The 27601-nt window shown below is 38.6% G+C and overlaps 3 protein-coding genes across 13 annotated transcripts in view; all 3 read right to left on the bottom strand.

Moving 5' to 3' along the window:
* Nucleotides 1–990: 990 nt before the first annotated feature.
* LOC145463835 (OTU domain-containing protein 7B-like) lies at nucleotides 991–9976 on the bottom strand. 2 transcript variants are annotated; one of them, XM_081447638.1, is made up of 3 exons: nucleotides 8354–8358; nucleotides 7858–8283; nucleotides 991–5276 (listed from the first exon to the last, which is right to left on the bottom strand). In XM_081447638.1, the coding sequence occupies exons 2-3, from the start codon at nucleotides 8270–8272 to the stop codon at nucleotides 3331–3333; spliced, it is 2361 nt and encodes a 786-aa protein (XP_081303764.1). In that variant the 5' UTR covers nucleotides 8273–8283; nucleotides 8354–8358; the 3' UTR covers nucleotides 991–3330. The 2 variants fall into 2 exon arrangements, with proteins under 2 accessions (XP_081303764.1, XP_081303756.1); XM_081447630.1 differs by having other exon boundaries at nucleotides 7858–9976.
* A 96-nt stretch (nucleotides 9977–10072) lies between these two features.
* LOC145463851 (calcium/calmodulin-dependent protein kinase type IV-like) lies at nucleotides 10073–22911 on the bottom strand. Of its 2 annotated transcripts, XM_081447646.1 has the most exons (11): nucleotides 22629–22910; nucleotides 22371–22449; nucleotides 19869–19934; nucleotides 18874–18956; nucleotides 18118–18190; nucleotides 15903–15947; nucleotides 14811–14940; nucleotides 12812–12887; nucleotides 12004–12124; nucleotides 11136–11216; nucleotides 10073–10832 (listed from the first exon to the last, which is right to left on the bottom strand). In XM_081447646.1, exons 1-11 carry the CDS (start codon nucleotides 22706–22708, stop codon nucleotides 10695–10697), a joined length of 972 nt encoding a protein of 323 aa, XP_081303772.1. In that variant the 5' UTR covers nucleotides 22709–22910; the 3' UTR covers nucleotides 10073–10694. The 2 variants fall into 2 exon arrangements, with proteins under 2 accessions (XP_081303772.1, XP_081303779.1); XM_081447653.1 differs by lacking the exon at nucleotides 15903–15947 and having other exon boundaries at nucleotides 22629–22911.
* Nucleotides 22912–23421: 510 nt separating this feature from the next.
* The window catches only part of LOC145463694 (cartilage oligomeric matrix protein-like), a 50457-nt gene continuing 46277 nt past the window's right edge, over nucleotides 23422–27601 (bottom strand). For 8 of the 9 annotated variants that reach the window (XM_081447515.1, XM_081447519.1, XM_081447527.1 and 5 more), the window contains one exon: nucleotides 26435–26937. In XM_081447515.1, the coding sequence (XP_081303641.1) occupies nucleotides 26712–26937 (226 nt within the window). In that variant the 3' untranslated portion in view covers nucleotides 26435–26711. The other variant, XM_081447484.1, reaches the window with a different exon arrangement.

The raw sequence follows: 27601 nt of genomic DNA, 5'->3' as shown, positions 1-27601 counted from the left end.
ACCAAAGCCTTCTCAAATTAGTTTAGAGTCCCTAAGACTGGGAAATATCACCCAAGTTCCTGGAAATCGACCCAAAGTTGGTTAAAATCACGCTGCGCGTAGCCCGGTCTCGGCGACTTTCTAGTCACTAAGTGAGTTAATATTTCGGCTAGACTGCTCATAACTAAGGACCCACGGGCATTTATGAACGGGTTCTTGTGAACTCCTTGGTGCTCCGTGGGTAAACAACTTACATATTTACATAATTAGTTTTTATTTTCCTACCTACTGTTCCTCTGTTCCTACCATTCCTGTTCTTCCGATCCTCTGTTCCTATTTTTCCTACTGTTCGTGGCTCTACAGTTTCTGCTCTTTCTCTGTTCCAACTTTTTCTGCTGTTCCACAGTTCCAACTCTTCCTCTGTTCCTTCTGTTCTGCTCTTCCTATGTTCCTACTGCTCCTCTGTTCTTACTGTTCCTCTGTTCTACTGTCCCTACTGTTCCACAGTTCCTAAAATTCTTTTTTTTCTACTACTCCTGTTCCTACACTACGTCTGTTCCTGCTGTCCCTACTGTTCCACAGTTCCTACTCTTCCTCTTTCTACTGTTCCTCTGTTCCCGTTCCTACAGTGCCAACTGTTCCACAGTTCCTACGTACTGTTCCTTCTCTTTCCCTGTTTCTACTCCTCCTCCATTTCTACCATTTCTTACCATTGCTACTGTTCATCTGGTCCTTTTCTTTGTCTGTTCCTACCGTTTTCACAGTTATTCCTAGCATTCTGATTCTTCCTATTTGCCTATTGCGACTAATGACGCCAAAGTCACTTGGTAATTTTTGTAAATTAATCAGTGGCTCTGAACCTCTTCTTCTCAAGAGGATGTTTTGAAAATCTGTAAAAATGTCTCAGACAGACTATGCCCAAATATACCTTAAAAACCAACAGTTACGCGTGTTTCTAGATGGAATTACCCATCTCTGAGAATTTAAGCTTTGTGCAAATTTGGGCAAAATGCCCATTTAATACATCAATATTATTGACATTATTAAAACCTGATCTAACAAATCTTGAAAAATATCACTGTCTTGTCCATATAATCATCAAACATTTTTCATTACAACAATAAATCACTGAACCAAATTCGATAATTTATACTTTTTAGTGCATCTTTACCAAATGCTTCATAAATAATAAACTATCTTGGACAAAATAAATTAAAATAATGTATGACAACCCACCAACATGGAAACCTATTCAACATTCCTCCCAATAAAAGAGTAATTAATTCACTAGTAGAGTTTTAATTCTTTGTTTCAAACTTCCACACTTCAAATGAACAGCTGAATTTCAAAAGAAGACTCAAGCCCAAATTTAAAGGTAAATTGCGTTAAAAGTTCAATGTTTGGATTCACGTGACAATCGTTTGCTCCTCGTACCAAACCTCTCTCCATTTTTCCTTCCGTCATTTTTTTGTGCAGCACCTTGACCAACAAACCACCTAGAAGAGGCTAGGTACATCATTGCTAATTTGACAAGCCAAGTTAAATTTAAATTATTCCAATAGTTACCCACAGCAGTTTATCAGTTACTTTTTGGATCAAATTCAACATAGAGGAAAGCTGTATTTTTTTTCCTTGAAGAGAATAGAGAAAAATTGAATGGTAAATGCAATGAGAAAAGAAATGTTGCTGTCTAGAAGCTAATTTTGCAAATTAGGAAAGCTTGAGCCATTTTAATATCCATCAAAATTCACATTTTGGATCAAAAATATTTGAATATTGATGTCTTCACTTGAAGACTAGAAGTTTGAAACTTCACTACTTCATAACATTGAATGCTTCACCAGTTTTCATAAAAGTTTTAAACAAGTTGATCAAGCTCTTTAAATATTAAATATTTTGAACCATAAATCTTGAATATACTTGAAGTAAGTTGCAATGGTAATATTAACCGAGGTAATTTTCTTATCTGAAACAGTCCTACTCGTTAAATTGTTTAATTATTAAATAATTTAACGAGTAGATCATTCCAGAAAGATCCTTGCTTTTAGTAATAAAATAACACATTGGAACCCCGCTAATCCGGTCACCAATGGGCCACAAAAATCTGACTGTATTAACGGGATGGCTGTATTTAAGGGTTCTTTAATAAGAAAATGATCAACTGAGCTTTTTTGTGGCCAGACTAAAGTGGCCGTAATAACGAGGTGACCGTATTAACATGGTGGATGTAAGGGGGGGAGGGTGGGGGGGGGGGACTCCACTGTATGTACTAAAATTCTGAATATTCTCATAAATTCTAATTATTATTGGTGTAGTGTAGTGAAAAAAGATGAGACCGTTACATGGCCCTGACAACGTTATGAGTAAAATGGAAATGAGTATGCTTTGTGTTAACAAAGCATTCTTACAACAACGTTTAGTCTGATGTACCATGCTTAATGGAGTTTCCTATCCTTTTTACACATGTTCCACTCTGACAGAGTGTGTAGAGGGTGGGGTACAGGAACCCACTGCATCAGGAGTCCCCTTTAAGGAAATGCCCATTATCGGGATGGCCCCTTCTGGAAGGCATTCAAAGTATTTGAATTCAATTTAAATGTACTTTTCCCAGCTGTGCAATAAGAAGCCAAGGTCCGAATAGTTTGTAAGCAGATCTGCTTGGGAGGTGTCCCATTATGGGAGGGTAAACAGTGTACAGGTAGTCTACTAGTGTTATATGTAGTTGGGACCATTAATGAGTGTTTAACTAGCAGACAAGTCCTCTAGAGCAGGTGTACTATTTTGAAGGTTTCCAAGTTTTTTTTCTTCCAAAATCCTTCATCTTGTAACTCCTTTTTTAAGTAACAAAATACTCAACAAACATAATGCAACAAACTCTAGATAAGAAACACATAAAAATTAATGAAAACATAAAAGAATGTCTTCCACTTGGTAAGAATGTGTTCCTATTAGCGTTCTGTGGCATGTTCATAGAAACTCTCTTAATGCATTTCAATGCCAGTGCAGGGCTCAAAAAAGAAATTTGATTCCACCTTGCACTTTGAACAAGCAGCTTTCACATTTTCTTTGCCCTGGGCAAGTTTAAGTTTACTTTTGTTTCGCCTTAGTTGGGAGACAACTTGCATGGATCCTTTCCCATTGGGTAAGTAAGAAGAAAAACCTGCTTGTCCATGATAGCACCACACTTTTTTTGAGCCCTGCACTGAGTGAACTTTTGCTTACGTTTCTGTGTGGTTGGCGTCTGACAACATGGAATTGCTATTACTTAACTACAGTACCAGCAACTTGCAGACTACAATAAAACATTTCAGAAGCAAGGTCAAATGAGTAAAAAAAAGTGACGTATCCATCTCAGATGACTTTATGTTTTGATGCCTCATTTTCTTCTATCATATACTTCAATGACTTTTTATATGTTTTGAAACATTTAGAACAATATCCCTTGTTTTCTGGACTACCATAAAACTGGCAGTCTCTGTTAGTGCAATTGATGACAGATTGCCCTGCAGAGCTGTGACCTTTTCCTGTACTATCACCAAATGAATCAAGCTTGACAGCAGAACCAGATGGCAGACTAGATGCTGTACTTTTACTTAGTTTCATTGCTTCGTCATATGAAGGAGGACTGGCTTGACCTTCCCTGCTTGACTGCATAGTCCTTTGATCTGAAGTTGAAGTATTGTGACTTTGTGTTGGCCCAGTACGATCTCCAAAATACGCAAAAGGAACATACGCAGAGTATGCGGGGGGTGGCCAGTAACTTCGTAAACCACTATTATCGTAATTTGACACAGATGAACTGCCACCAGTTGATGCTGAGCCGTCAAGATAGCGGCCTGTTTCACTGTAAGATTTCTGAGTCTTGAAGCAACCAGAACAAAGGTAATTTGTAGCTGAAGTCCCATACAGCTGACAACCCGGACTGATACATGGCTGAGGTTTCTCTCCGGTATTTCCTGTACCTTTGTCAGTTTTCACTTGTGATTTCTTTTCCTCCTCAAATCGGTGCTTCGCAGACTGAATATAATTTTCCATCATCTTGTCATAGTACTCCGGTTTCTTGTCTGTTTGCAGTTTTGCAACATAAATATCACTATGGACCACACCTCCCACGACTCCAGCCATAGTGCCCACTTTCAGAATTTGTGTAGCAATCCAAGACTTCTCCTTCTTTTCAACAGATTTTGAAGACAATTTTTTCTCAGGCTTGACTCCACCATCACTGCTTCCTGCCTCGGATGATTTCTCGCCTTTGACTGTTGACTTGCTATCTTCAGAAGTATCTTTCTTGCTTGCACTTGGTATTTTAATCAAATCCACATCTAAATATTTCTTCAAAAGCTCTAGCTTTTTATCCATACTCAGAGCCAATTTCTCTACAATGCTAGAATCATCATCCAGGCTGCTCCACAAAAAATCTTCCCCAGGATCTACAGAGAATTGAAATGGTAGCAACTCATAGTTTGGTCCAACAAGAGGCACAGAGGCTTTCAAACAATCACTCTTGGTGTCTTTCTTTTCATCACTTGGAACCAGAGGTGAAAAGTGCGCTGAATCGAAAGCAAGCACTAAGGGGCTTTTCAAGCAAGTACTGGGGTCACATTCCAGTGGAAGGTACACCCCTCCAAATGGAATGGGTGCAATAGGCTCACCTTCAAATCCATACAAAAACTGGTCAGCTATGATTATAATTGCACGTCGCAGAACATGCGCTAGGACAAAGACATGAACGTCTTCAAGGCTTTCAAAAGCCCCTCCTTCAGTCTCAGTCTCATTCAGTCCTTCTTGTGAAGAAGAGTAACTTCGACATTCCAAATTATCTTTCCCTTCCTCTTGCTTTCCTGTCTCTGATTGGTCAACTTTGCTAGTCATGTCCTCTTTTCCAGGACCATCAGATGTGTCGTCACTGTCCTTCTCTGCTATAGTGGCTAGAGTTGCTACTGTTTCTCCTCCTTTCCTACTTTCCATCGCCTTTTGCTCATGATCTAATCTACGCTGGGTAGAGGCGATTCGTAACACCTCTTGCCACTCTTTCTCCCACTCATCTTCCGAGTACAGCAGACCACCAGCACTTATGTTCTTCTCCCACTGTTGCAGTCGCCAGCGTCTTTTGATAGCTCCCTTGGCCAAGTGGCTTGTGAGCGTACCATACAGTGCCTTACGCAGGGTTAACAAGCGATCATGGTATCCCCACATTCCAAGAGAAGCAGCATGTAATAGACAGTTTCCATCACCCACAGTTGCGAGAGGAAGAAGACGTTGGCCAACACCCACATCAGCCCACCAGTTTAACCGTCCTAGAAACATTTGGGATCATAAAGAGGTAATTTAACAAAATAAAACTGTGCTTGTCAGTTCATGAAAACAACCCACAGTTAACACTTCGTAAGTTATTTGTAATAGAATAAAACATGGCTCTTTGATTTGTTTTGTTTGATAGTAACATAATTATAAAAAGCCCTGTCCAAACAGGAAATGTTTGGTGACCAAACAATGTTGATGGTGTACTGAGTGGCCAAACGGTATCAAACATGTTTGATCACCGAGCAAAATGTTTAACAATGTGTGGTCAAATGTTTGTCGACATTCGAATTTGGTCACCAAACAATGTTTGATAGTCAAACATTTCCTGTTTGGACAGGGCTTAAGACAACCATTGCATACATCATTGGCTGACCTGTGCAAAGATTACCCTATACATGTAGATTGTTTTCACTGTCATGCAACGAAAAAATAAATCAAAAACTGTTCAGTGGATAAGGTCAAGAAATTATAATGTTATAGGAGCTAAGTAAAGACAACACTTCTCCAAGTTTTAGGTCTCTGCATGTTCCCAAACTTCAGATATTTGTTGAAATGTTTTGGGCAAATTTACAGTGCCCAGTCTGGAACCACCATGTTGGTGTACCTCCGTGGTACACCAGTATGGCAGCCAGAAAATAGTGTAAACATCTGGAACTCAGTTTGGCTATCTACTCAATTGATTATCTGAACTGAACCAACAAACATCTACACAAGCACTTTTCCTAGTATTTTCATTACTAAAAAGGCTAAAGGTCACGAAGTTTATACATTTATTATTCGACAAAGGCGATCATAGCTTATGTTATGCACCACCATAATGCTGAAATTCAAAATGCTCTGGTTTCCAAAGGAAGCATGCTATTGAGCTGAAAAGGTGTAAACAGATATAAATTTAGATCCTTTATGCCTGATGAGGATAAAAACTTTCATGGCTCTTTAGTTTTGGACTTTGTAATTCGATGATGTCATGTGAAAATGATCAATTGCAGGGGTTTTAATACATTCTAAGCAGACTGTCAAAACTACAAAGTAAGCTGTCAATGGAAGTTCTACATGTATGTTTACTATGTTATTAATATCAGAAACAGTGGGCAGCAAATTAGTCATTAACATGGGACAGAGCCTATCAATTTGTTGTTAGTATCTACAGCTAAAGTAATTGCAGGCTAAATTTAATTTTCAATAAATTGACACAAACAAGAAGATCAAACAAGACTGGCCTAAACAAAAGTCACCCCTTACAGTAGTTGCATTATTTGAGAGAAACAAACAAACAAACAAACAAACAAACAAACAAACAAACCAAAAGGAACACTAATTTCAAAACAGGCTTTTTGAAAAATACTTGTAAGCACACGAAAAATGGTTTCATTACTGTATTTTTTCCATCTTATAAGGTAAATTGGTTAAGGTAAAATGCTCCTTGCACAGTGGATACACACTGTTGTTAATAAGAAAGTATTATTATTATTCAAATTTCCATGCCAACACAGCTGATCTACCAGACATCAATCTTTGTTTCCATGATATTTAAGAAGCCTCTGTTTGTCACCTGTTGTCATAACCATCCCTGTTCCTTTTTAGCTCAATTCTACCCTGCTGTTGTTTTTACAACTACCATAGTAAGCTGCTATTTTCCTTGTTCCATTTATGTTTTTTACATCAAAAATAATTTTGTTCATAGCTAAAAAATTTGTTATAGTGCAAGCATGCAACAAATAGGATAATTATTTATACATGTAGTATTCACCTGTGTGTAAATACAGGCAAACAGATGGAGAATTATCTACGGTAGCTGTCTGTCAAGACAAACTAACCTGCCATTTGCAGGTATTAATAAACAGATGAATTATCAAACAAAATATTATTTTTTGCCCATGTTTGTCCTAGATGAATGTAAAATTTGGCCATTTTTACATATTGAATTTGGCGCTGAGTACTTGTAATATATCTGCGAGATTGAGTAAAATGCCATGTAATTTGGTGCATACAATCTGATTGTATCTTTTATCATGACTCTACGTGTACTTTTCTGTGAGAAATGAAATAAGAAAAAAAATGTCTGCAAGATTGATGATGCTAAAAAAAATAAATTTTCCAAACACCCTCCTAACTGATCCTTTTCTACGCTCTCAACACTTGCGTAGTCCACAGTAATAACAAATTACCAGTTAATCGCTTTTGGAAAATGAAATGTGTTATGGTTTTCTTAACACCCACATCACATATTTGGAGATGTCGATGTAGATAATATATTCACGACGAATCATTGTACAAATAAAATACCTCCCAGTAAAGAAAGCAAACTCAACAAATGTTATCCACTTGGTTCACAAATTAAGTTTAAATCTTCTCTAAGGAAATTCAATGGGTGAAACAAATTGAACAGTGCTTAAACATAACGCTATTTGAATAATTAACCCCTTGGGAGGAATGAAAACAGAAACCAACCTCCTTGCGTCGACGATGTTAAATGTCGGCTTAATTGTGTCTAGCTTATATCAGTTACACTGTACTTTGTATTCTTTGAGTCCTGCACGGTAGAACAAAGCTAATATCTAAATATTAATTTACCTGCTTGCTCCAGCGCCACTAAAGCCGAGGTTTCAATTAAGTCCCTGCGAAGGAAGTCGCTCAGTTCCTCAGAGAAGTTGGATAAATCAGGCAAAACGAAAGTGAAATCAGACATTCCCTCAAAGCGCTCGTATCTATCATCTGTGCCTGGTACCTTGTCCTCAATAACTTTAGACCTAGCTTCAACGACTATGTCGGCATTTACCATTGAAAGTCCTCTTTTAGCTTTTCCACACGTAACTCGGTTATTATCACCGCTTATGTTTTCGTTGTGCCTCACAGCAGAACCTAAAGACAGCGTTTCAAAAGCTCTTAAAGCTTCGTCCACGTCCCAGTTTGTACTTTCGAGCAAGTCCCTTGCTAAGCTGGGATCCGTTCCAGTTTTTTCAATGAATTGACTCAGAGTGTCGTCCATTATTGAGGAATCTAAGGAGCTCGAGTGAGTGATAAATCATTAAAATGAAAGCAGCTTTTTACACAAACCTCGACGCCTCACTTTTTCCTCGCTCCAACACAAAGTAAACTTTTCTTTTAGCGCCCAGTTTCCTTCCCAAAGTTATCGTCACTAGTCCCCCGCACAGATGCTACTCACCTACCAATGGTAGAGAAGATTTTTGCTCTAATCTCGGACCCTCATGGTGGGAGTAATAATAAGTCTGATTGTGCGCGCCTAATCCCAAGTTGAGGGATTCTTTCAATTCTGAAGGGGAAAGGTTGGAAACGCAGGAAGCTATAGAGAACGAGAGTGAAACTAATAATTCAATGATCTTCAATTCTTTTAGGGACTTTTTTTGTCCAGGGAGTTAGGGCAATTTGAATGGTTTTGTTAGGACAAAGACATTTCTACCTCAGGGGTTAAGACATTTTTAATAAATATTGCATTACTTTAATTACTTTAGGGGTTTAGAACACTGTAGGACTAGTAGGCGGAACTTAATTCCTAGGACATTCTCAGTTTCTGCTCCAATACTGAGGCCCATTTAGAGGAGGCCTGAGTATCTCATATCTCGTTAATTTTGGGCCTAAATATCCCTTAATTCCAGTTGTAAAAATTAACGATTTTACAACTCGACATCCCGTTATATGTCATCTAAAACATCCCACTAATTTTCCCCCAAAATATTCCGTACCCCGTTAACAAAAATTCCCTATCCCGAAAACCCGTAATAGGGCCTCAATACTATGCTATCCCGGACGCTTTCAAATCTCTCCGACTCTCCTTTCTAAGTAAAGTTGCTGATTATAAGGGGATTTTGTAGCAGAGTTACTTTATTATTATTAATTTTCCCAATTTGCAACGTTACCAGTTTGTTTATACTCGGGTATGGTAAAGCGCGATTGGACTGGCAATTTAGCGTTAGATAAGTCGGTCTTATCTTTATTTTATTTTTATCTATTTTTTTATTAACTACTCAAGATAGCAGAAACCCTGTGTCCAGTGGGACTCCCACCATCCGAGACAACCGGACTACGCCCATCGGTTTTAGACGTTACTTATAACTCTCCACATTCTCGTTCCCATAGCCCTTTTAGCGTCTCTTAGCCGGTGGGGCCTTGGCGCGAAAATGACGAGCCTGCCTGCAGAGGGCTGTCTCGTGCCAAGGCCCCGCCATTAACTAGACCCGAAAAAGGAATATGGGAACGAGAATGGTGTCTACCGTGTTGTTTCTGACTCTGTGAACAGCAGCACTGAAGTCAGACATGTAAATGCTGACTTGTAAATATATTTACAAATGGCAAAACTAAAACAAGAACAAGAGACAAGTGACCTATCCAGGGGGTCTAGGCAGGCGTGCTTTGGAGCGAGAGAGGGAGAGAAGGGCAGTGGGGAAGCAGACGGTAGCACCAGTTCCCACTGAGTCAAGCGCAGACCACGTCTTCTGGAATTGCAATTGGTCTGCCTTTCCAGGATAGGATTGTACGGCCAAAGCAGTTGCTGCAACCCTACAAGAGACCAAAACCTTGGCATACATTCCCTTGTCTCCCGAAACACACAGAAACCAACAACAACACACGTAATTCACTACTCAAGGTATCAGAAACTACGCGATTGCATCGACAGCCAGCCGCTCAAACTCCGGCGGACTGCAATCGCGGGGGACTGAGGTGAGTGGAAGGCTCTCTCCCCCAACTTTTCGCTCATGCAGATATGCATATGACGGATCAAAGTGGATGCGAGAGTGTTGTGAGACAGATTAATGACCAAACCACTTCCTAAAACTGATGAGCTTTATTGTAGTAAGACTAATAATAGCTAATTTTCAGAATGTGTTTAGACTCGTATAGTTCTTTTTGCAGTTCACCTTTTGACTACGAAGATGTTGTCGCGACAATAAAGGGCTCATGCATATCTGTTCTGGTCATAAGAATCGTGTAGATTCAAAAAATAAGATCAAACCCTAAAATGCCTACATTTTCAGCTACATCAACGTTTTAACAGACCTTGCTAGACTTTGTGTAACTAATTACAACTTTCCATAATTTAACTAAAATTATTAGCACTCACCCCACCCCACCCAACCCCCACCCATACCCGGACGGTCGACTTAGCAATGTCATTCTAGCAAATGTTCGTAAGAACTCTCTTTCGATCTTTAGTTAAATTATATGATGCCAAAAATAATCGGAAACAACAACACAAATATAGACATTTTTAAAAAAGGTTGTGAAAAACGAAACCACGCAGGCAGAAAAGTCTGCATTTACAATACTCATAAATGTCCGAAGAACATCGGAGCTCAAACAATCGTCAAAAAAATCAATTGACCGCGTCTTGTGAAGCAAGAGTTATCATACCTAGGATCATGTGTGATAGTCCGCATGGTTCACTAACAAACCTATTTCTTTGCCTTAAAAGTAAATGCAGTCGAGGCCGTTACTGCAATCATTCCCCCCTTGAACTTTCGCCTGGCATTAAATTCGTGCAACTTGTCGAAAAACTTCTTGTCCTTTTTGTCGCGTTTTGCACCCTTACCCTGCAAAAAGAGAGAACAATCGAACTCACTCAAAGCAAGCAACTTTCAGTGAAAGTAGAGTTGGAGGAGCAGGCAATATATCAAGGTTGCCCCAGCTTGGATTTGAAGTTTGGGGATACGTCTTCCAAGGTTTAGAATATCCCCAGCCTTGGGAAGTTTAGTTCAGACTAGCTTTTGGGAACGCGAGCAGATTGGTGACTAATTAACCATAATTCCTTATTCCCATGGGGACTTTACAGGTACTTGCAGTCCTCTACAGACACAAAAGTTTATATGTCAGAATTCGAACTTTTTCACATTTACCTGTACAAAAGGATGGTCTAGAGCTTGCTTTGCTGTTAACCTCTTTTTAGGGTCAAGAACGATCAGCTTGCTCACAAGATCCTATAAAAAAGGTAAGAATCAGAGGAATTTTACTGCTTCACGTCTCAGCCTTCGATGACGGATGACGAAAATCATGTAAAAACGTGGCTCTAAGTCACATTTTCTTAAGATATATGAAAATTTAAGGGCTTTTGAAAAATATGCACGTCTTAGTAAACACAGAGTAATATAATGTGATGTGTTTCCAACACTTTGTTTTATTCTTGCAAAGTGAGGCTAGTGATAAGTGAAGGTCGAACACACTACTTTTGCCTCTATCCCGCCATCCCTCCCCAGCCAGAACATTTATCTCGATCCCGCCTGCTTCCACGTAACTTCTGTAACGTGTGATTTTCCGTTTTTCATCCCACATCCCGTCGTCAATTTTAAAACTTTATTAACGTTTCAATGCCTTGAATTGTATCTTGAGAAAATCCAACACTACAATCTCGCATCCCGTCTATCAAAATGAACAAATCCAGTTCCCGCCGAAATATTCTTATCCCGCTACCCGCCATTAAAAGTCCTGTCATTCCTTATCCCGCCTTCATTTATACCCTCATTCCGCATCCCGCTAAACCTTACGTTACAGCTGTGTATCATAAATGGGAAGAGCAAGGCAAAATAGAGAGATGATCAAAATAAATGAGTCAATAAAGTATTTGAAATCTTGATGAAAAAAAGAGTCAATTTAGTCCTGACCATCTTTTCTTGTCTCAAACCAACATTCTTTAAGGCAGCTGTGCTTTCAAAGCCTCTCAATCTACTTAAAACACATTTTACAAACTCAGTATTAACCACTACCAACCTTAGCATTTTCTGATACTTCATCCCACCACGGACTGACAAATTCATAGTCGCACCTTAAGATCCTTTGAAACATGGCCTGATCACCCCGTTCATCATAAAACGGTTCAAAACCACACAGCCTGTATGTTAATTAATAAATATAGTAAGTCAAAGCAAATCACACTTGTTGCATGTCACAGGTTGACAAGTTTGACAGCCTCACAGAATTCTACAGAGACCTCTATAGTTAGGTAATATACATGTAAGTAATAAACCTTATGGTTACAGGATCATGCTGGAAATGTCAGCTTCATAATTTTGCCATGGTAGTTAATTTACCCTTATAAACTTCAGGTTGATATTAAAAGGATTACATGGTTTGTTACGGCTGGGAAGATAAGTACAAACAGTGAACAACAATTTTTTTTAAAACACACAGAGATTGATTAACTGGAACTAAATTATAATAAAAGCAAACTATGATTTGCTTAGGGCAAGCAAAATTTAGGAGCTGCTTGTCTGAAAAGCAGGCTGGAAATTCAATATATTTTTTTTCAAGCCCGGGAATTAGTTTGTGAAGCTAACTTCAAGTTAAAGCACTTTGTCCCCTTTGACCATTGGTTGAGGCTAAAGAGACACCTTCGCAAACTCAGTACAATGTCGTCAATTAAACCTTTTTGAACTTCAAGTTGATAAATGGTTATGTGTTTTACTCGCCCGCTGATGCAGTCCAACAGTTTCTTTAGAAACCAACACCTCTTTGTTTAAAAATTTAGGCCTTGGTTTTGATGATGCAAAAATCTAACCTTATTTGTGTTTATACTTACAATATATAAGCAATAACACCAACAGCCCACATGTCAATTTTTGTGTCGTAGGGTTTGCCCAACAATACTTCAGGAGCTGAGGATCATTGAAAAATCAGATAATATCATAATTTAGATCACCACATTACTTTGTAATAGTGTCTAAGTTGCAGGGACGGGGACCTCCCATATAAAAAGCACGGGGGTGCTCATCAGAAATTTTGAAAGCAACCCCTAAAAGGCCCCAAGATCCTGTTTTGTGGGCGTGGCTTGAAATGTTTTTCACTCCTAAGAGTTACCAATAATTGTAAAACAACACGTCATCCTGATATATTCTTTTCAGCTCAATACCCTAAAAGGAGCCACAAAAGCTCTCGCTGGGGACATAATGAGGCCGGACACCCTAAGAAGTATAAAAACCACTTTTTTAACCCCGAAAGGTATGGCAAGCACCCCTGTCCTTTTTTTATGGGAGTTCCCCTCCCCCCCCCCCCCAGGATAAGTTTATGCACAGAGATGTAAGATGGGGATGGTGAAGGAGGGGGGGGGGGGCGAGGGGGGGTCATCAAGCCCCAAAGGCACCAAGAGCTAAGCACAGGGGTGTAAGCAGACGAGTTAATTTGTTTATTATACATTGAACTCACTATCTCTATTCTGATTAGCCAAGGCATGCAGTGAATTTTCGAAATCAGTGCCTGTGATCTCATCTAGCTGCAGATTATACAATAATCATGTCAAGGACACTCAAGGTCACTGGCAATGATGTCATATATGACCGTGGAGCATGATTTCTAAGGGTAATCATGTCAGGCTCATGTGGTTTGTGTTGCATGCTGTCAGTGAAGAAGCAAACACATGAGTTCCATTTTTTTTCGTTCAATGTAGAATAAAACAATATTATTATTAGATTCGGTTTTTGTGATAACTTAAGAATAATCATGGTCTCAGTAAGGGTTATCACAAAAACCTCATCCAATAATTGTTTAATAGCTGCAACTAAGGCCCACAGTGAACTGTTGCCATGCAGCTTCCCTCTCTGCAACTTGCCTTTTTACAGTTCACTGTGTGGAGATGAAGTAAGGGCAGTCAAATATGACAGAATATACTCCCATCTAAAAAGCTCCCTTGACCCTAAATAAATTCTAGGTTTACACTGTAAAATGCTGGTTTTATGCTCTCCCCTCCCACCTGGTTTTAACAATTAATGTTCGCTAACAAAAAGAAGAGTTATGAAGGCTGGTTTTCACTAGCAACAGAGTCGTAGTCGGAGTCGTAATCAAAGGCATAGAGTGATACGATCTAGTGAAAATCAAACCGATAGAGTCACAGACAAAACATCCATTCCGCTCATGACTCCGTCACTTATGATTTAGTGAAAACTAGATGGTCTGAGTCAGAAGCAGAAGAAGAAGAATAAACCAATCACAATTTTTGATTCTGGGCCTTGAGATTGGTTTGTTCTTCCACTTCTTCTGACTCTTACAATCTAGTTTTCACTGGATCACAAGCAACTGAGTGGTAAATGGAATCAGAAGAAATGGAAACATTCTGATCCTTCCGACTCCAATTCCGTTGAGCTTATGACTCTGCTTACGAGGTCGTAAGCTCTCTTTCCACTCCCACTACGACTCCATTCTGACTCTGTCACAAGTGAAAATTAATCAGCTTTCAGACATAATCCCACCTTCATCCATGTTTTCCACATTAATTAACTTACTAATACCCTCAGAGAATATCCCACTTCAAGTTAATCAGAGTTCTTTTTAAATAGATTTATTTTCCCACGAACAGTTTATAATTAAATCGAGTCTAAAAGTTAAAGTCTAACTAAGTTTCCTTTTGATGTAAGGTATCCATCCCTTTAATGCATATCAAGTTACATTTCCTGAAAGGCTTTTTGTATGCTGCTCATATAAACACCCTTCCAGATACGCAACACCTCTTGAGTTGATCCAAAAAACAGATGGCAACTCTATATAAAAAATCAAAGAAAAGTGACAGCAAGCTGTTCTGGCTTTACCACAGTATCCAGGTGTTCCACATACTGTACTTGTGTTTCCTTGTTCACCATAAAGCATCTTTGATAGCCCAAAATCTGCAATTTTTAACTGTGCATCTTCTTCTTCACTGGCATACAACAGATTTTCAGGCTAAAAACCAAAACCCAAGAGAAACAAATACATGTGAGCAAGCAAAAAGGCAAAAATAATACAAAACAGAAGGTCTCAATGATGCTCACAGGCCAAAAAACATGCCAAAAATTTAGTTGAGGCATAAAATAAAGATATGGAACATTTTAACCATTAACCATTTAAAAGTAATAAAATTAACCATTACCGTAAAAATAATTATGTTAGCTATGAAAGTGTCAGGGACTTTTTTGTGCCTTGTCTTGCTACTTGTAAGCTAGTACTGTAAGTCTACAATTGTTATAATTTAATACCTTTTTTCCATCCCGGAATGATCCTAAATATGTTTTACAGTTTAAGCTGCAGTAATGGAAATAACTTTTTAACTTTTTCTAAACAATGAAATTTAATTTTTAACTTTTCAAAAGTTTAAAGAAGAATTTCTGTGAAGTGTAAGGAAAACAAATTTACAGTTAGCTGTAAAAAGCCAATTAATATTAATTCTTAGCTGTAAAAGCCATCACCTCATAGAGAACTGGGCAATTAGGTTGCTTAACAGCATAATTACTTCAATTTAATAACATTACTAACAACAGTTACAGTACTACGCGTCTTAACGTTGCCACCTTATTGAGTAGGTACACTTTGATTTAACTTTATGAAAACGTTTTGACATCTTTTTGACAACTTTGGATAGCTGCCATTTCAAATGGCAGATCAAACTGTGATGACTTGTTGCCAGTTTCAAACATTTGCAGGTGGAGACTTTTAAAACTCCCACCAGAGCAAGTGATGAATTTGACAGTTTAACATCTCTGCCATCAACAGTTCCCATATTTTGATTGGTAAGTTCAGATGAAAGCCATCAAAAAGTTATCAAAAAAGAGTCAAAACTTAATCAGAAACTTCTCAAGTGGCAATATGGTATGGTGCTTAACACTGTGAATAACAGAGTCAAATAGCAACTGCAGATTGTAAAATACCTTAAGGTCTCGATGAATAATAACTGGATGGTGATTATGGACAAACTGAAACAAAAAATGTACATCACATTATTTGGTTAAATTTCAGTGTCTTTATCTTCACACCCAAAAGATGAAGCTAGGGTCAAATGCATTATGCCACAAACTCTTGACTGATTATGTCCAAGTTTTCCAACTTTATGATTTGTTTCTCTCACCACTTGCTGGAGTAGATACAGGATTTTAGAATAGAGGGTCTGAGATACCGACTGCCATAGGTGGCTCCCCCTTTCTGGATGCATCCTCCCCCACGATTTTTTTAAATTGAGGCCTTTGGAAATGGGATTTCTGGCATTGTGAGGCCAAGTCAGCGTGTCCGTTATAACTGTCTCATTTTTTTATTTTAGGGGGTTCGGTCTGACCCACTCTAGATCTGCCCCAGACTTGCATCAAAATACACAGCAGTCAACTGGCCCTAATAGTATGAGCACTGGACTGGTCAGTGCATGTACGCACATCAAACAATACAAGTGCAAACAATGGTCAAATTGCTTACAATAGAAAAAAAAAAACAACTAAATGTCCAGGTGGAAGGGAAAACAAATAGTCCTTTTATAACTCTGAGGTTTAGCTGCAATAAAGACTGCATTTTTCCAGTGATTGCTTTGAATTTGGGCTGTAATTTAAGAGGATCAATTAAAGCCAATTTACAGGCCAAGAAGTGAAATGAGCTTTTAAAGGTGGCTTACTACAGTTTTTCTGATAGTCAGTAGTGCATGCCATGATAGCCTGCCACTGATGTCAATATTAGCTATGTGTGCAAAAATGACACAAGTAACCCTAAGAAGAAACGAAAACAACTTCAGCAGTTGAAAGGCATTTTAAAATCTTAAGCTATAGTTTCAAACACTGTTCAAACATCATTGTTAATGCCTTAGGACTAATAAAACATGACCAACTAGGTCAATAAACAACTGGTAAAAGAGCTCTAATTTAGTCTTGCTTTCTCGGACGTGAATACATGTACATGGCATCACAGGAGCGTGTGTAATTAAGGTGGTCGCTTATGGGAGGTTGTCACTTACAAGAGCTTAGACCATATTGGGTCAAAAATTTTCCTCATCAGCATATGGTAGCTGCAGAGACTTACCCCATATATTAACCATATTATTCATATGAAAAGTCAATTTCAAGAAACTATCCAGTACTTCCCATTGAGACATTTAAGTGGTCTAAGGGAGGTTAAAAACCAAAAAAAAATTCAAACTTTTAGCTCTAAAAGTGGTTGCGGTCGCATATCAGAGGTGGTCGCTCACAAGAGGTTCCAAATATAGCGATTTGAATTGGAAACTTTTGGTATTATAGAAAACTGGATGCTGAGGAAAGGTGGTGGCTTACGAGAGGTGTTTTCAAATGGAGGTTCGACTGTATCTCTCATTCTGGAGAAAACAGAATGTTTCAAATCAAGTGCATGAGATGGCCAGACTGTGGAACTATTAACCCATTGACTCCCAGAGGTTTTTGTCAAAAACGCATTTTTTGGACATTTTGGACATTTTCAGGCTGGATATGGGCCAAATTAGCTCCAATCTACTCAGAAAGGCATTGGCAAAATGACAGTATGCCTCTCTTTCTATTAGCATCGCGTTTTACCATATTTTTGCTCAGGCATGTGCAGTAATCAAAATTTTGAGAATTTGATTTTTTCGACAAGAAAGTGACCTACGTCTTTAGGCTTTTCAATTTTTAAAATATTTTTTTTTTGCCTTTCCTTTTTCCCCTTTTCTTTTCTTTTTGCTGCAGTCCTTGACCCTCTACTGGGCTTGCTTCCAGTTCAAAAAATTCTGAGAAAGCATCATTGAGACGGGCAATTTTTAACGCGGAGTAGCCACGTGTAGTCGAAGGAAATTTTGCTCTGGGTTTTTCACTCAACTTTTTGAGCATTTTGATTCGTACATATTTCAGGCTCCATTGAGCCGATCACTCTGGGTATCAATGGGAAGATCTTTTCCTCCTGGAGAAGTTGAGCATAGATAATGCCAATTTTCATCAAAGGTGATGACGTCAGAAGTGGAACAAAGGTCAAGGCTCGTCACAGCCGGTTATGGCCAGCAAGGGAGTCAATGGGTTAATCAACCTCTAAAAACTTAACTACCATGGCATACTTTTTATCTGAGAGATATCAATAATAAAATAGTGACACTGCAACAGTAACTTTTTAATTTGTTTAACTCACCGCTAGGGCATCACATATTTGTCGGATTGCTTCAGCTGCATCTCTTTCTGAGTAATATCCTCTGTCCACAATTCTGCAGCAAATATGACATGTACAATACTCAGGAAACTCAATCAAGATTAAAGTGGTATTCTGTGACAACTGTGACAACTTAAACTGCATATCAGTATAAATTATGGGCTAAATTAGTAGTCCTAGTTAGGCTGGATAACTATCATTTGATGACAAATCCTTAGTATGAATATGGAACTTTCTTTAACTTTTTTTTTTTTTGTCAGGCAAACCCTGAGGGGAAAGTGACACGTCAGGCTGGGAGACCTTCTGAGTGGGGACTGGGACACTTCCTGTATGGTACCCCAAAACAAGGTGGGAAACACTTCCTGTATGGTACTGGGACACTTCCTGTGAAGGGTTGGAACCACTTCCTGTTTGCACCAAGACATTTCCTGTAAAGGACTGGGGACGCCTCTTATATGGTACCAGGAAACTTCTTGTAAGGGATTAGGGACACTTCCTGCAGGGACCCTAAGATACTTTCTGTAATGAGCCATCATCTGTAAACTTAAGGGAGAGCGAGTCATATTCCAGGCCACATGAAGGTCACATATTTTTTTAGAACCTCAAGCAAGGTGACAGCAATTTAAAGAACACATTTATAAAACAATTTTCTGTGGTAGAGGGTTAAATTTTGGCTTTTTTAACATTTTACTGTCTACTTCATGACATATTTTAACTTTTTTTTAGCACAACACTGACCTTTCAAACAGTTCACCGCCTGTAACAAGCTCTAGCACCATATAAATATGTGATGATGTCTCATAGATCTCATACAACCTTATCTGTAAACAATAAAGTTATAAGCATGATTAATTAGTTCTTTAATACATGCAGATTATTGTAATTTTCCTTAACACTCCAAAAAGCATAAGAACTGCAAGAATAAACTTTCATATTTTTGATACTATCATTATTATGAAAATATTTTCTGATAGTTCAACTAGATTTAGTGTGAAAAATTTCCAATACAAAGACATTAACAATGTAAAGTTAATGTGTACAGTAGGGTAACAACACTCTTAATCTCATTTTATTGGAAAATGTATATGCTGAAAACACTTTGAACTACCATATATGCTCTTAACATAGTAAATGGTTTGAACCTAGGAATATCAGTAGTTCATCTTGTGTGATCGTCCGGGTGAGGGTAATTCTGAAAAGAACTGTTGTTAGTGACTGACGTTTTGACAACCTGAGCGGAAGTCATCTTCAGAGACAAGTGAATAGTGTTTGTCGGTTGACGATGTCAAAACATCAGTCACCAACAACAGTTCTTTTCAGAACTACCCTCACCCAGATGATCACACAAGATGATCGCAATTGCATGAACTACAGACATGCTCTTGAAAAAATATACCAGGTATATGTATTAAACATTTCATATTTGTAGAATTCTTGTGTAGATGTAGTTGAGCATTATGCCTCAATCGCTTTAATACCATGTTGCATTCCCCAACTGGTGCAAAGAAAAATGATGACACTTATGAACTACTGGAGACTAATCCTCTTCCATCCCCATCCCCATCCCCACCCTCACCCTCACCCCCACCCTCACCCTCACCCCACCCCCACCCCCACCCCGCTGTGTCTTTCTATACTCTAAAAACTGCACCCATCACCAGTCACTGAGTGGGTTTAAAGTGTTGTTTCAGGCTGCTTATGGGAAGTTTGAGTGGATTTTAAGATGAACTTACAATATTGGGATGGGCCTTCAATTGTAGAAGAATGCTTATCTCCGTGGTTATTATTTTATGGTCAATCTATAAAAAGGAAAATAAAATGACAAAAGATTTTGTAAGTAGTATTCTTTTTTGGCAATCTTAAATTACTAGATAATTTAATTCGTAGTTTCCTGATAATTTTGCTCAAGGCTTCTGAATGGTCAATTCCCTGTATGAGAAGTGCCTGCAGGAAATCATGGTAGATGTCTTTGTCAAAACAAATATCAAGTCCAAGATGATAAATACAACTACTATCAATCCCTGTACATGTAGGTGCATCTCATAGATGAAATGGGCCATCTATGACCGTTTGCTCTGAATTCCAGGCAAAAATTTCCTGCTACCCCAAAAGCAATTCACAACATTATTAATTTTTAACCCCTTAACCTTGCACAGCGCTTCTCTCAAAGTATGATAAAAAGGTTATCACTACAAAATTTATCGGCTATATTTACTCACAACAATCTCTGATGGACTAGGAATATTAAATAGTCACTCAGAATTATCGGTAAGTTGTAACTGACGAGTGGCGATGCCTGAAAGTGGACGTTTTACAATCATCTTAGACAGCTATATGCAATAGAAATTAAGGTTTATTTAAGGTTAATGACTTGAATCACCAAAAGATGTTGACCGTAAAACTAACATTTATTCAGAGGAAAAAAATTGTTGTTTAATATGTCTGGGAATTTCTATGGGTCAATTTTTGTATTTTTAAGCCCCTTCTTAATAAGTAAGAGAAGATAATGCCAACTTGCTTTACAGTTGTGTAAACGGCTTTATAGACAATCACAAACATTGGTTCAATCCCTTGAGTTTCTACATTTTCTCTCAAATTTACCCCCTTCTACTGGAACCACACAAAAACGACACCTGCTAGTTTGTCTCTATAAACTTAAGGGTTGACTCTTCAAAACTCAGTGTAATCATAATGCAAAATTCACATCATTTGGCTGTTCTAAACAGTTCACTGAATACCATTTCACCTATAATCCTCTTTGGTATTCAAAATATTATGCTCTGTATAAGTAAAGTGTCAACATGTATTTTTTTTGTCTTGGGTTCTTCAGTTGCATTCAAACAACATTGGGCATATCCTCAAATATGACATAAGAACTTGTGGCATTCGCAAAACTGTTTCCAAGTTTTTAACACTTTCAAAAACTTTTATTGAATCATAATCCCAACACTTATACTTTGTAAGTATGGCGATATGGTCACAAGTGAACTGAATAGAAAAAAGTGTTGGAAAACGTACGTACCCAAAAAAGAGAAAATAATACCCATGAGTATTGTGTACATTTATGACTTTCAGCCGCAAACAAATATCATTAAAAAGAATCACACAGAAGTACACATCAACTGACAAAGGAAAAGAAGATGCCTGTCTCGAAAAAAACAAATTACTGAATATTTCAAATTAATTAATTTTCTTTATGAATATTTCATACATGTCACGTCTAAGGCGAGTTTATTTTCAAACACCAAGCCTTCGAATTAAATATTTAACGCGTTATTTGAGACGGGAGATTAAATACCTGCCTTCTATGTTACAAGTCAATATTGGCCATTCCCAAAGCTTTGATATATAGAAGGGCTCTCTTGTAGATATAGGTTGTGTTGTCTGAAAAAAGGTCTGATATTTGAGCAAGAAGACTTGCGGCTTTGATTGTTATAAACATCATGACATCTCTATTGTTTATGTTGTCCTTCAAAACACTGAATGGCGAGGGTGACAACATTTGCAAATTGACAATTTTACTGCACCCGCGAAGTCACTTAGGTCGAGACTAAATTATAAGCAAATGTCGGTGTTTCCACTTTTCCAGAAGCAAACGCACTTAAGATTCTTAATGCATTTAATTAAAGGTGTAATAGGCTTAACTGCAGCAATAAAAGTTACTTCAGGGAGAGTTCGCTGTTCGAGCATGTTTTAGTAAGCGTGTGACTTGGTGCGATTCAGCATTTGTATGTCCAAACCATGCGCTTTAATTGTTCCTTTTGTTACACAAGGGAAATTTGCCAGATTCAATTTTTGTACAACAATTAAATAAGACTTGTCTTGACGTGTTTAGTCTGCGCTTTCGTTTCATTCATGTCGACGGCAAAACATGATTGTCCAAAAAGTTACATGAGCGCAATATTTAATCATCCTTGCGTTTTATTAATAAACACCCGGGTGGCTTTGCTGAAACCTTGAAATGTTATATACGGTAGTTCTGCCTTAGTTACTTGCGTTGTAAGAGTTAAGTGACGAACGAAGTCAAGTTTATTTTTACCACGATGACATGGCAACTACAGCGGCCATGACTACCGTCTTCCCCCAATCCGCAATTTGCTAAACTAATTCTCAAAGACATGCAGTTTAGCAACCAAAACACAACCCAGGAAGCATATAACTGAGCGCTACAAATACTTCATGAACATTGCTTAAAATGTGCAAGGTGAAAAGGGAAACCTTGTCGTTTCACTTACAGTTTTAGTTATCATCTTAATCGCATAATCTTTGTTAGTTCCTTTGTGCTTGGCAATCTTCACCACCGAAGAGGCTCCCCTGTGAACAAGAAACAACATGGAAATGAACATTCGAACACTCGATCAGTCGCGCTTAGACAACGCCAATGCTGACTAAGTTTGCAAAGTTCGATACCGCACGCGATGAAGACCTTGTCAAAGCAAATTACAGAAAGCCCGGCGAAGACAACCGTAAAACACACAAAACTGCATACAGACCTTCCGAGCTCTCCGTCTGCAATGTTATAAAAATCTTTGATGTCCCCTTTTCTAGAGTGGCTAAACATGGTGTTTGCCATGTCTCAGTGCGTACTATGAACAGCCGGCGCCGATTGTAGCCACAAATAAAGCTCTTCTACTGTCTAGCGACTTTCACTGAAGAGCGAACTATTTGGAATAAATTAACGATTAACCAGGAGCTTCAGCTGCCACAAGAATTGATCAAGAGATCGACGAAGACAATGCAGTGACGTCACGCCTTCTTCCGGACTTTCTTCGATGGGTTCTTGTGGCAATTTCGCAATGGCGATTAATCTATTTATTTCTCGTTTTCAATAATACTCAAGTTCTGCGTTTCCTAGCATGCCACTAGTCATTTGCTAATAGCTAAATAGCTAAGGCAGTTTTGGTCTGTTTATCTGATAAGGGCATCTTCGATCGACTTGATCGTTCCTCTTTTCCTAGCGGATTTCAATTTATCGGTAACCGGCTTTTCTCAAAGCAATTATCGTGAAAACGTAAATATTTATCAAAATATCGGCGAACAAAAAGTTAATGATGTAACGATGACACAACAATGAAGGAAATGAACATCCAAAACTGTGTGAGTCCTTTCGAATTTCTGTTTCAAGCCGACCATATATTTATAGTTTATTTTTCAACCTAGGAAAATACAACAGGAAAATCATTGCTCACAAATATCAAAATACTTATGTCAAAGTACTATCTATCGAGATAAACACAACCATGATAAATTTTGTGAAGTTTGACTCCAGCTTATCCTGATTTATTTTAAAAGTTAATTAATATTTCGTGTAAACTTTGTTGATGATCGGTCTTGATTCTAATGGCGACTGTAGCCAATATCGCACGCATGTGGGTTGTTGTTATCACTACTTTGCATAAAGTGTATTTTGTTCCAGACTATTTGTTCTGTCGTTTGTGTTCTTTTTACAGGAAATTTATGAGAGGACTTATCACTACACAGCACTCCTAAAATATTAAGAGCCCTTGAATGTATTCGGCGGAAGTTCAACCTGTCACGCGTGACTGAAACCGTCATGCGAAAGCATTACGCAGCATTTTTCATGCGTGATGGAATTGAAGCCCGGCCGAGACCCTCAGGCGGATAGTTCTGTAGATAAGGTGGGTCGCTTCCCAACGGATACATTTTTGAGCTACATTTATCACGTGAAAAAATAGGATTCTAGATTTTGCCTCATTGGTGCGAAGTAGAGCTACAGATAAGGTTTCGAAACCACAAGGTCGGTATTTTGGGGCCAATCATCTTCCTGTGAAACGAGAGAATTCGAAGAAATGGCTTCGAGTGCTGTCAGGAAGGAGCCAGGAAACGTCTGCACGCAGACCGTCAAGAAAATTCACGGAATCTGATATGTTAGTGGCACGATCAAACACGGCTTCAAATAGTAACTGAAGTGCGCAGACAAAAGCGAGTCGTCATTGGAAGCCTCAGATCGCATTCCGGCCCGAAGTAGTTACATATTTTTTTGAGGATAGGTTTGAATATGCCCTTTGTTTCCATCCTGAGAAGAGAAGTTAATCTTGATCACCCTATCTTGTTTGCACTAAAAGCTTAAAGGTTTCTAACATGCAAGGCCGAGATTAGGGAACTGGGCGCTACAGCCTCACAAGTACGGTTCGTAACGTGTGATTAACGAATTTTTCCGCGCACGTTCTTTTTGCACAGATGAGGAAATCCTGAGGGAAATATTGGTCTGCTCACGATTAACACCTGCAATGTAGTATATAATCTTTCGAACAAGCATAACGTAATGATTTTATTTTAATAGCGCCCTCCTTCCCCTTTGTAATAAGCGCCTCCCACTCAGTGACCGTTTGTAATGAGCGCCCCTATCTCAATAAGCAGCAATAAGCGCCCGCTTTACAAAGAGCGCTCCTAAAGCGAAAGTGACGTAGAATCCCCTGGGGGACACTCCCTATAATGGTCTATACAGGGAGGCTCCGCCCGGAAGGAGTACCTTTTCTGTCAAAATGATATACAAAAGGGTAAGGGCTTGGACCTAGGGGTGGGGCCTCCCCGTATAGAACTTTGTGGAGTACCCCCAGACACAGAATCGATTGATTAGACGAATAAATTATGAGGTGTTCTTTCTCATCTGAACGTCATATTGAACATTATGACTATCAGAACCCTTGTTGTTTCAGTTCTTGTGTTAGAGTACAGTCTCTGTTGTTTTTTCGTTTTTGTATCAGTATCACACGCACATGTGCAAAAAGAGATCAACGCCCGCCGTCGCTAAAGGGGGCTTTCTCCAATAAGCGTCCTTCCTTGAGCTAATCAAAGTAATTTAGCGCCCCAGGCGCTAATCAAATCATTATGATAACCTTTTTATGTCTCAAAACAAGATGGATTGGCCCGCATATGGTTCATGCACGTTATCACTGGCCAAATGTAGCGACGCTCTAGGAAAAGCTACTAAAAACCACTCCGAGGGTTGTAACGTAATAAGGGTCTTTTCGGTTCGCGTTATCGCTGGCCAAATGTAGGGACCCTCTAGGAAAAGCTACTATAAACCACTCCGAGGGTTGTAACGTAATGAGGTTCTTTTCGCCAGTATCAAAGACCGCCCAACCGGAGAAATCCAATCCCAGTAGAAAGAAAAAAACGAAAGAAATGAAAATAGTAGAATAAACTAGTTTTATTTTGTTACAACTGATATAAGTTGATATACGTATGAGTTATAACTAAACATAAGCTTATAAGAAGTTATAACTTACATAAGCTCTATCTTACACAACAATTGGACTGAAAGTAGCTTGCAGCTAAGGCTAACGCCGAGGGTCTTTTCAAATGCAAATGACATCAATCTCTTTTTAATTATGCAAGGTAGCTGCAAGGTAGTTACAGTCCAATACCGAAAATACGAAATTGTCTATTGTCATACGCGCACATTTTGAAAATATTTGCCCATTACTTTTGAACAACCGTTAGCCTTAATGTTTCAAGGGCTAGCAAGAAAACCTCTCTATCTTCCAATCTTGAAATTATATTTCTTGCTGACTTTTTGTGAACAATAGTATAATAAGAGCGGCAACTCTAAGCAGCTTTCTGCCATCCATTTTAATTATTATCGTAGCTACATGTAAAATGATCAAATAAAAGATAAGTGCAAGATGTGCTCAAATGTGTTAAAAATATCTTCAGCTTTAGAGGTGATTTTACTAAATCCAAAACGTTTTACTGAAAAATGGAGAACGTACTGAGTTAAATATGTGACGTAATTTATACATGCATACATTCGATTCTTTTGTTGTCTTGAAATTAAAAGTTAAATAAGCTCTCATCTTAATTAAGATAAGCTTTTTCACTGCCGAGTCATTTCTCAACTGGAAACCTTCATTGTCGCTATTGTCCCCAGAGGTTTCGATGCTTTTGGTCAGCAACAAAAATTGGGCCCTCTGGCCAACGTCGATTTTCGTCAAACCTCATTGGCTTGTAAAAGGACGAGAATAGAGAACCCAGGAAAAATAAGGTATTGGACCAAGCCAGAGGCCCCGTTTCTTGATGACAAATTGAAATTTCTATGCACTGATTGGCCGAGTGCACGTGAAAACTAAATGCTATGCACGTGCTTCTATACGAGTGCGAACAGCTGCCCACATGACCAACTTCAACCAATGACACGATAGAGAAATTCGTGTTGGGTTATATGAAATAGGTTACAACAACTCTATCGGTCAATATAATATACTGTTAGATACATATGCACAGAGGAACTCTCCTCGAAAATTTAATGACGGCCTTTAATCAAAGGGATCTGCAATAAAAGAACAAACTCTTGATTTACTACTTGGGCTTTCTTTAGCTTTTATTTCTGCATGTCGTTCACAAATTGCTAGTTGAATAATACAAACATTACGTGTGCCATCGAAACCCAAGAAACCTTACATTATGGCCGCTTGATTTCGGAGAACAGTGCTCGACAATTGAGGGGGTAGGGGGTAAGTCGTCAAGTGCTAAGTAGTTCAAAATAATGATTTGCCTCTGTCCACGTACTGACGAACTGTTGGTAACTAACTGCCATCAAACACCGACTGGGACTAAGACTGGGACAAGAGTTTTTGTAACGTGGCGAAAATTATTCCTGCAACAGTGCAAAGGAATGCACAAAACATACACTTACCAAGACATCGGGTGGATATCGCTGACCACATGCACTTCTCCTGAGAGAAGCTCATTACACCAAGCTTTCCTTCCCGAATATCGCGATCCTTTATTTCGCCACTATCTATCATTAATTTGTTGTGCTTGCGCCAAATTTTTATCCTAAATTGGGAATGAAAATAGACACAATTTTAAACATCAAAACGTACATAAATCACGAGTCCTTTATCAAAGTAGCGAGTTAAAGACTAGGGGAAAATTGTCACTTGAGATATGACGATGAAGCAAGGCTGATTACTTCCTAGACGACTTAACGCGACAACGACATGATAGAGTCCAAACCGAAAGCCAAGAATTGCAACCGTGGGCAGCTGTTTCGACCTGGTTGGGTCTCGTCGGCACGGTGTAGCAGCAAAAAACAGAGCAACCAGCTTGAGGGCCAATTGTCTACTATAATGCACGAGGTAATGACCTCAGATGAAACTCGAATTCAAATGTTTGCGGATTAGTCAATGTCACATTCTAAACGCGTGACCCCGTACTAAATACAAAGGATGCAAGGGAACGCAAACGAAAATGCTGCCGGTATGCGTAGGATCTGTAAAAGATCTGATCAGCCAAAATCAGAAACATAACAATGACGCAAGGGTGATAACTGTTAACTTAACAGTCGAATAACTTTTGCGTTTTTTTAGGGTTTTAGAACTTATCATTGTGATGCACTCACTGAGACCTGAATAAATTAATTAACACCAGTGTGGAGTGTTTACTAATATTAAGACTGGGATCTGGATTGCGCATGCTTAAAACGTTATTCCATATTGAT

This window comes from Orbicella franksi, chromosome 1 (genome assembly GCF_964199315.1).
Source record: "Orbicella franksi chromosome 1, jaOrbFran1.1, whole genome shotgun sequence".
Taxonomy (NCBI): domain Eukaryota; kingdom Metazoa; phylum Cnidaria; class Anthozoa; order Scleractinia; family Merulinidae; genus Orbicella; species Orbicella franksi.
The sequence above is the reverse complement of the archived record's forward strand: the minus strand, read 5'-3'. Positions and strand labels throughout refer to the sequence as shown.

Coding starts and splice junctions, on each gene's coding strand:
- LOC145463835 (XM_081447630.1), bottom strand. CDS start 8,272: ATGGACGACACTCTGAGTCAATTCATTGAAAAAACTGGAACGGATCCC. Junction 5,277..7,857: donor AGTGGCGCTGGAGCAAGCAG/GTAAATTAATAT, acceptor AAATGTTTCTAG/GACGGTTAAACTGGTGGGCT.
- LOC145463851 (XM_081447646.1), bottom strand. CDS start 22,708: ATGGCAAACACCATGTTTAGCCACTCTAGAAAAGGGGACATCAAAGAT. Junction 12,888..14,810: donor TGGAACACCTGGATACTGTG/GTAAAGCCAGAA, acceptor AATGATCCTCAG/CTCCTGAAGTATTGTTGGGC. Junction 10,833..11,135: donor TAGACCATCCTTTTGTACAG/GTAAATGTGAAA, acceptor CTCTTTTTGCAG/GGTAAGGGTGCAAAACGCGA.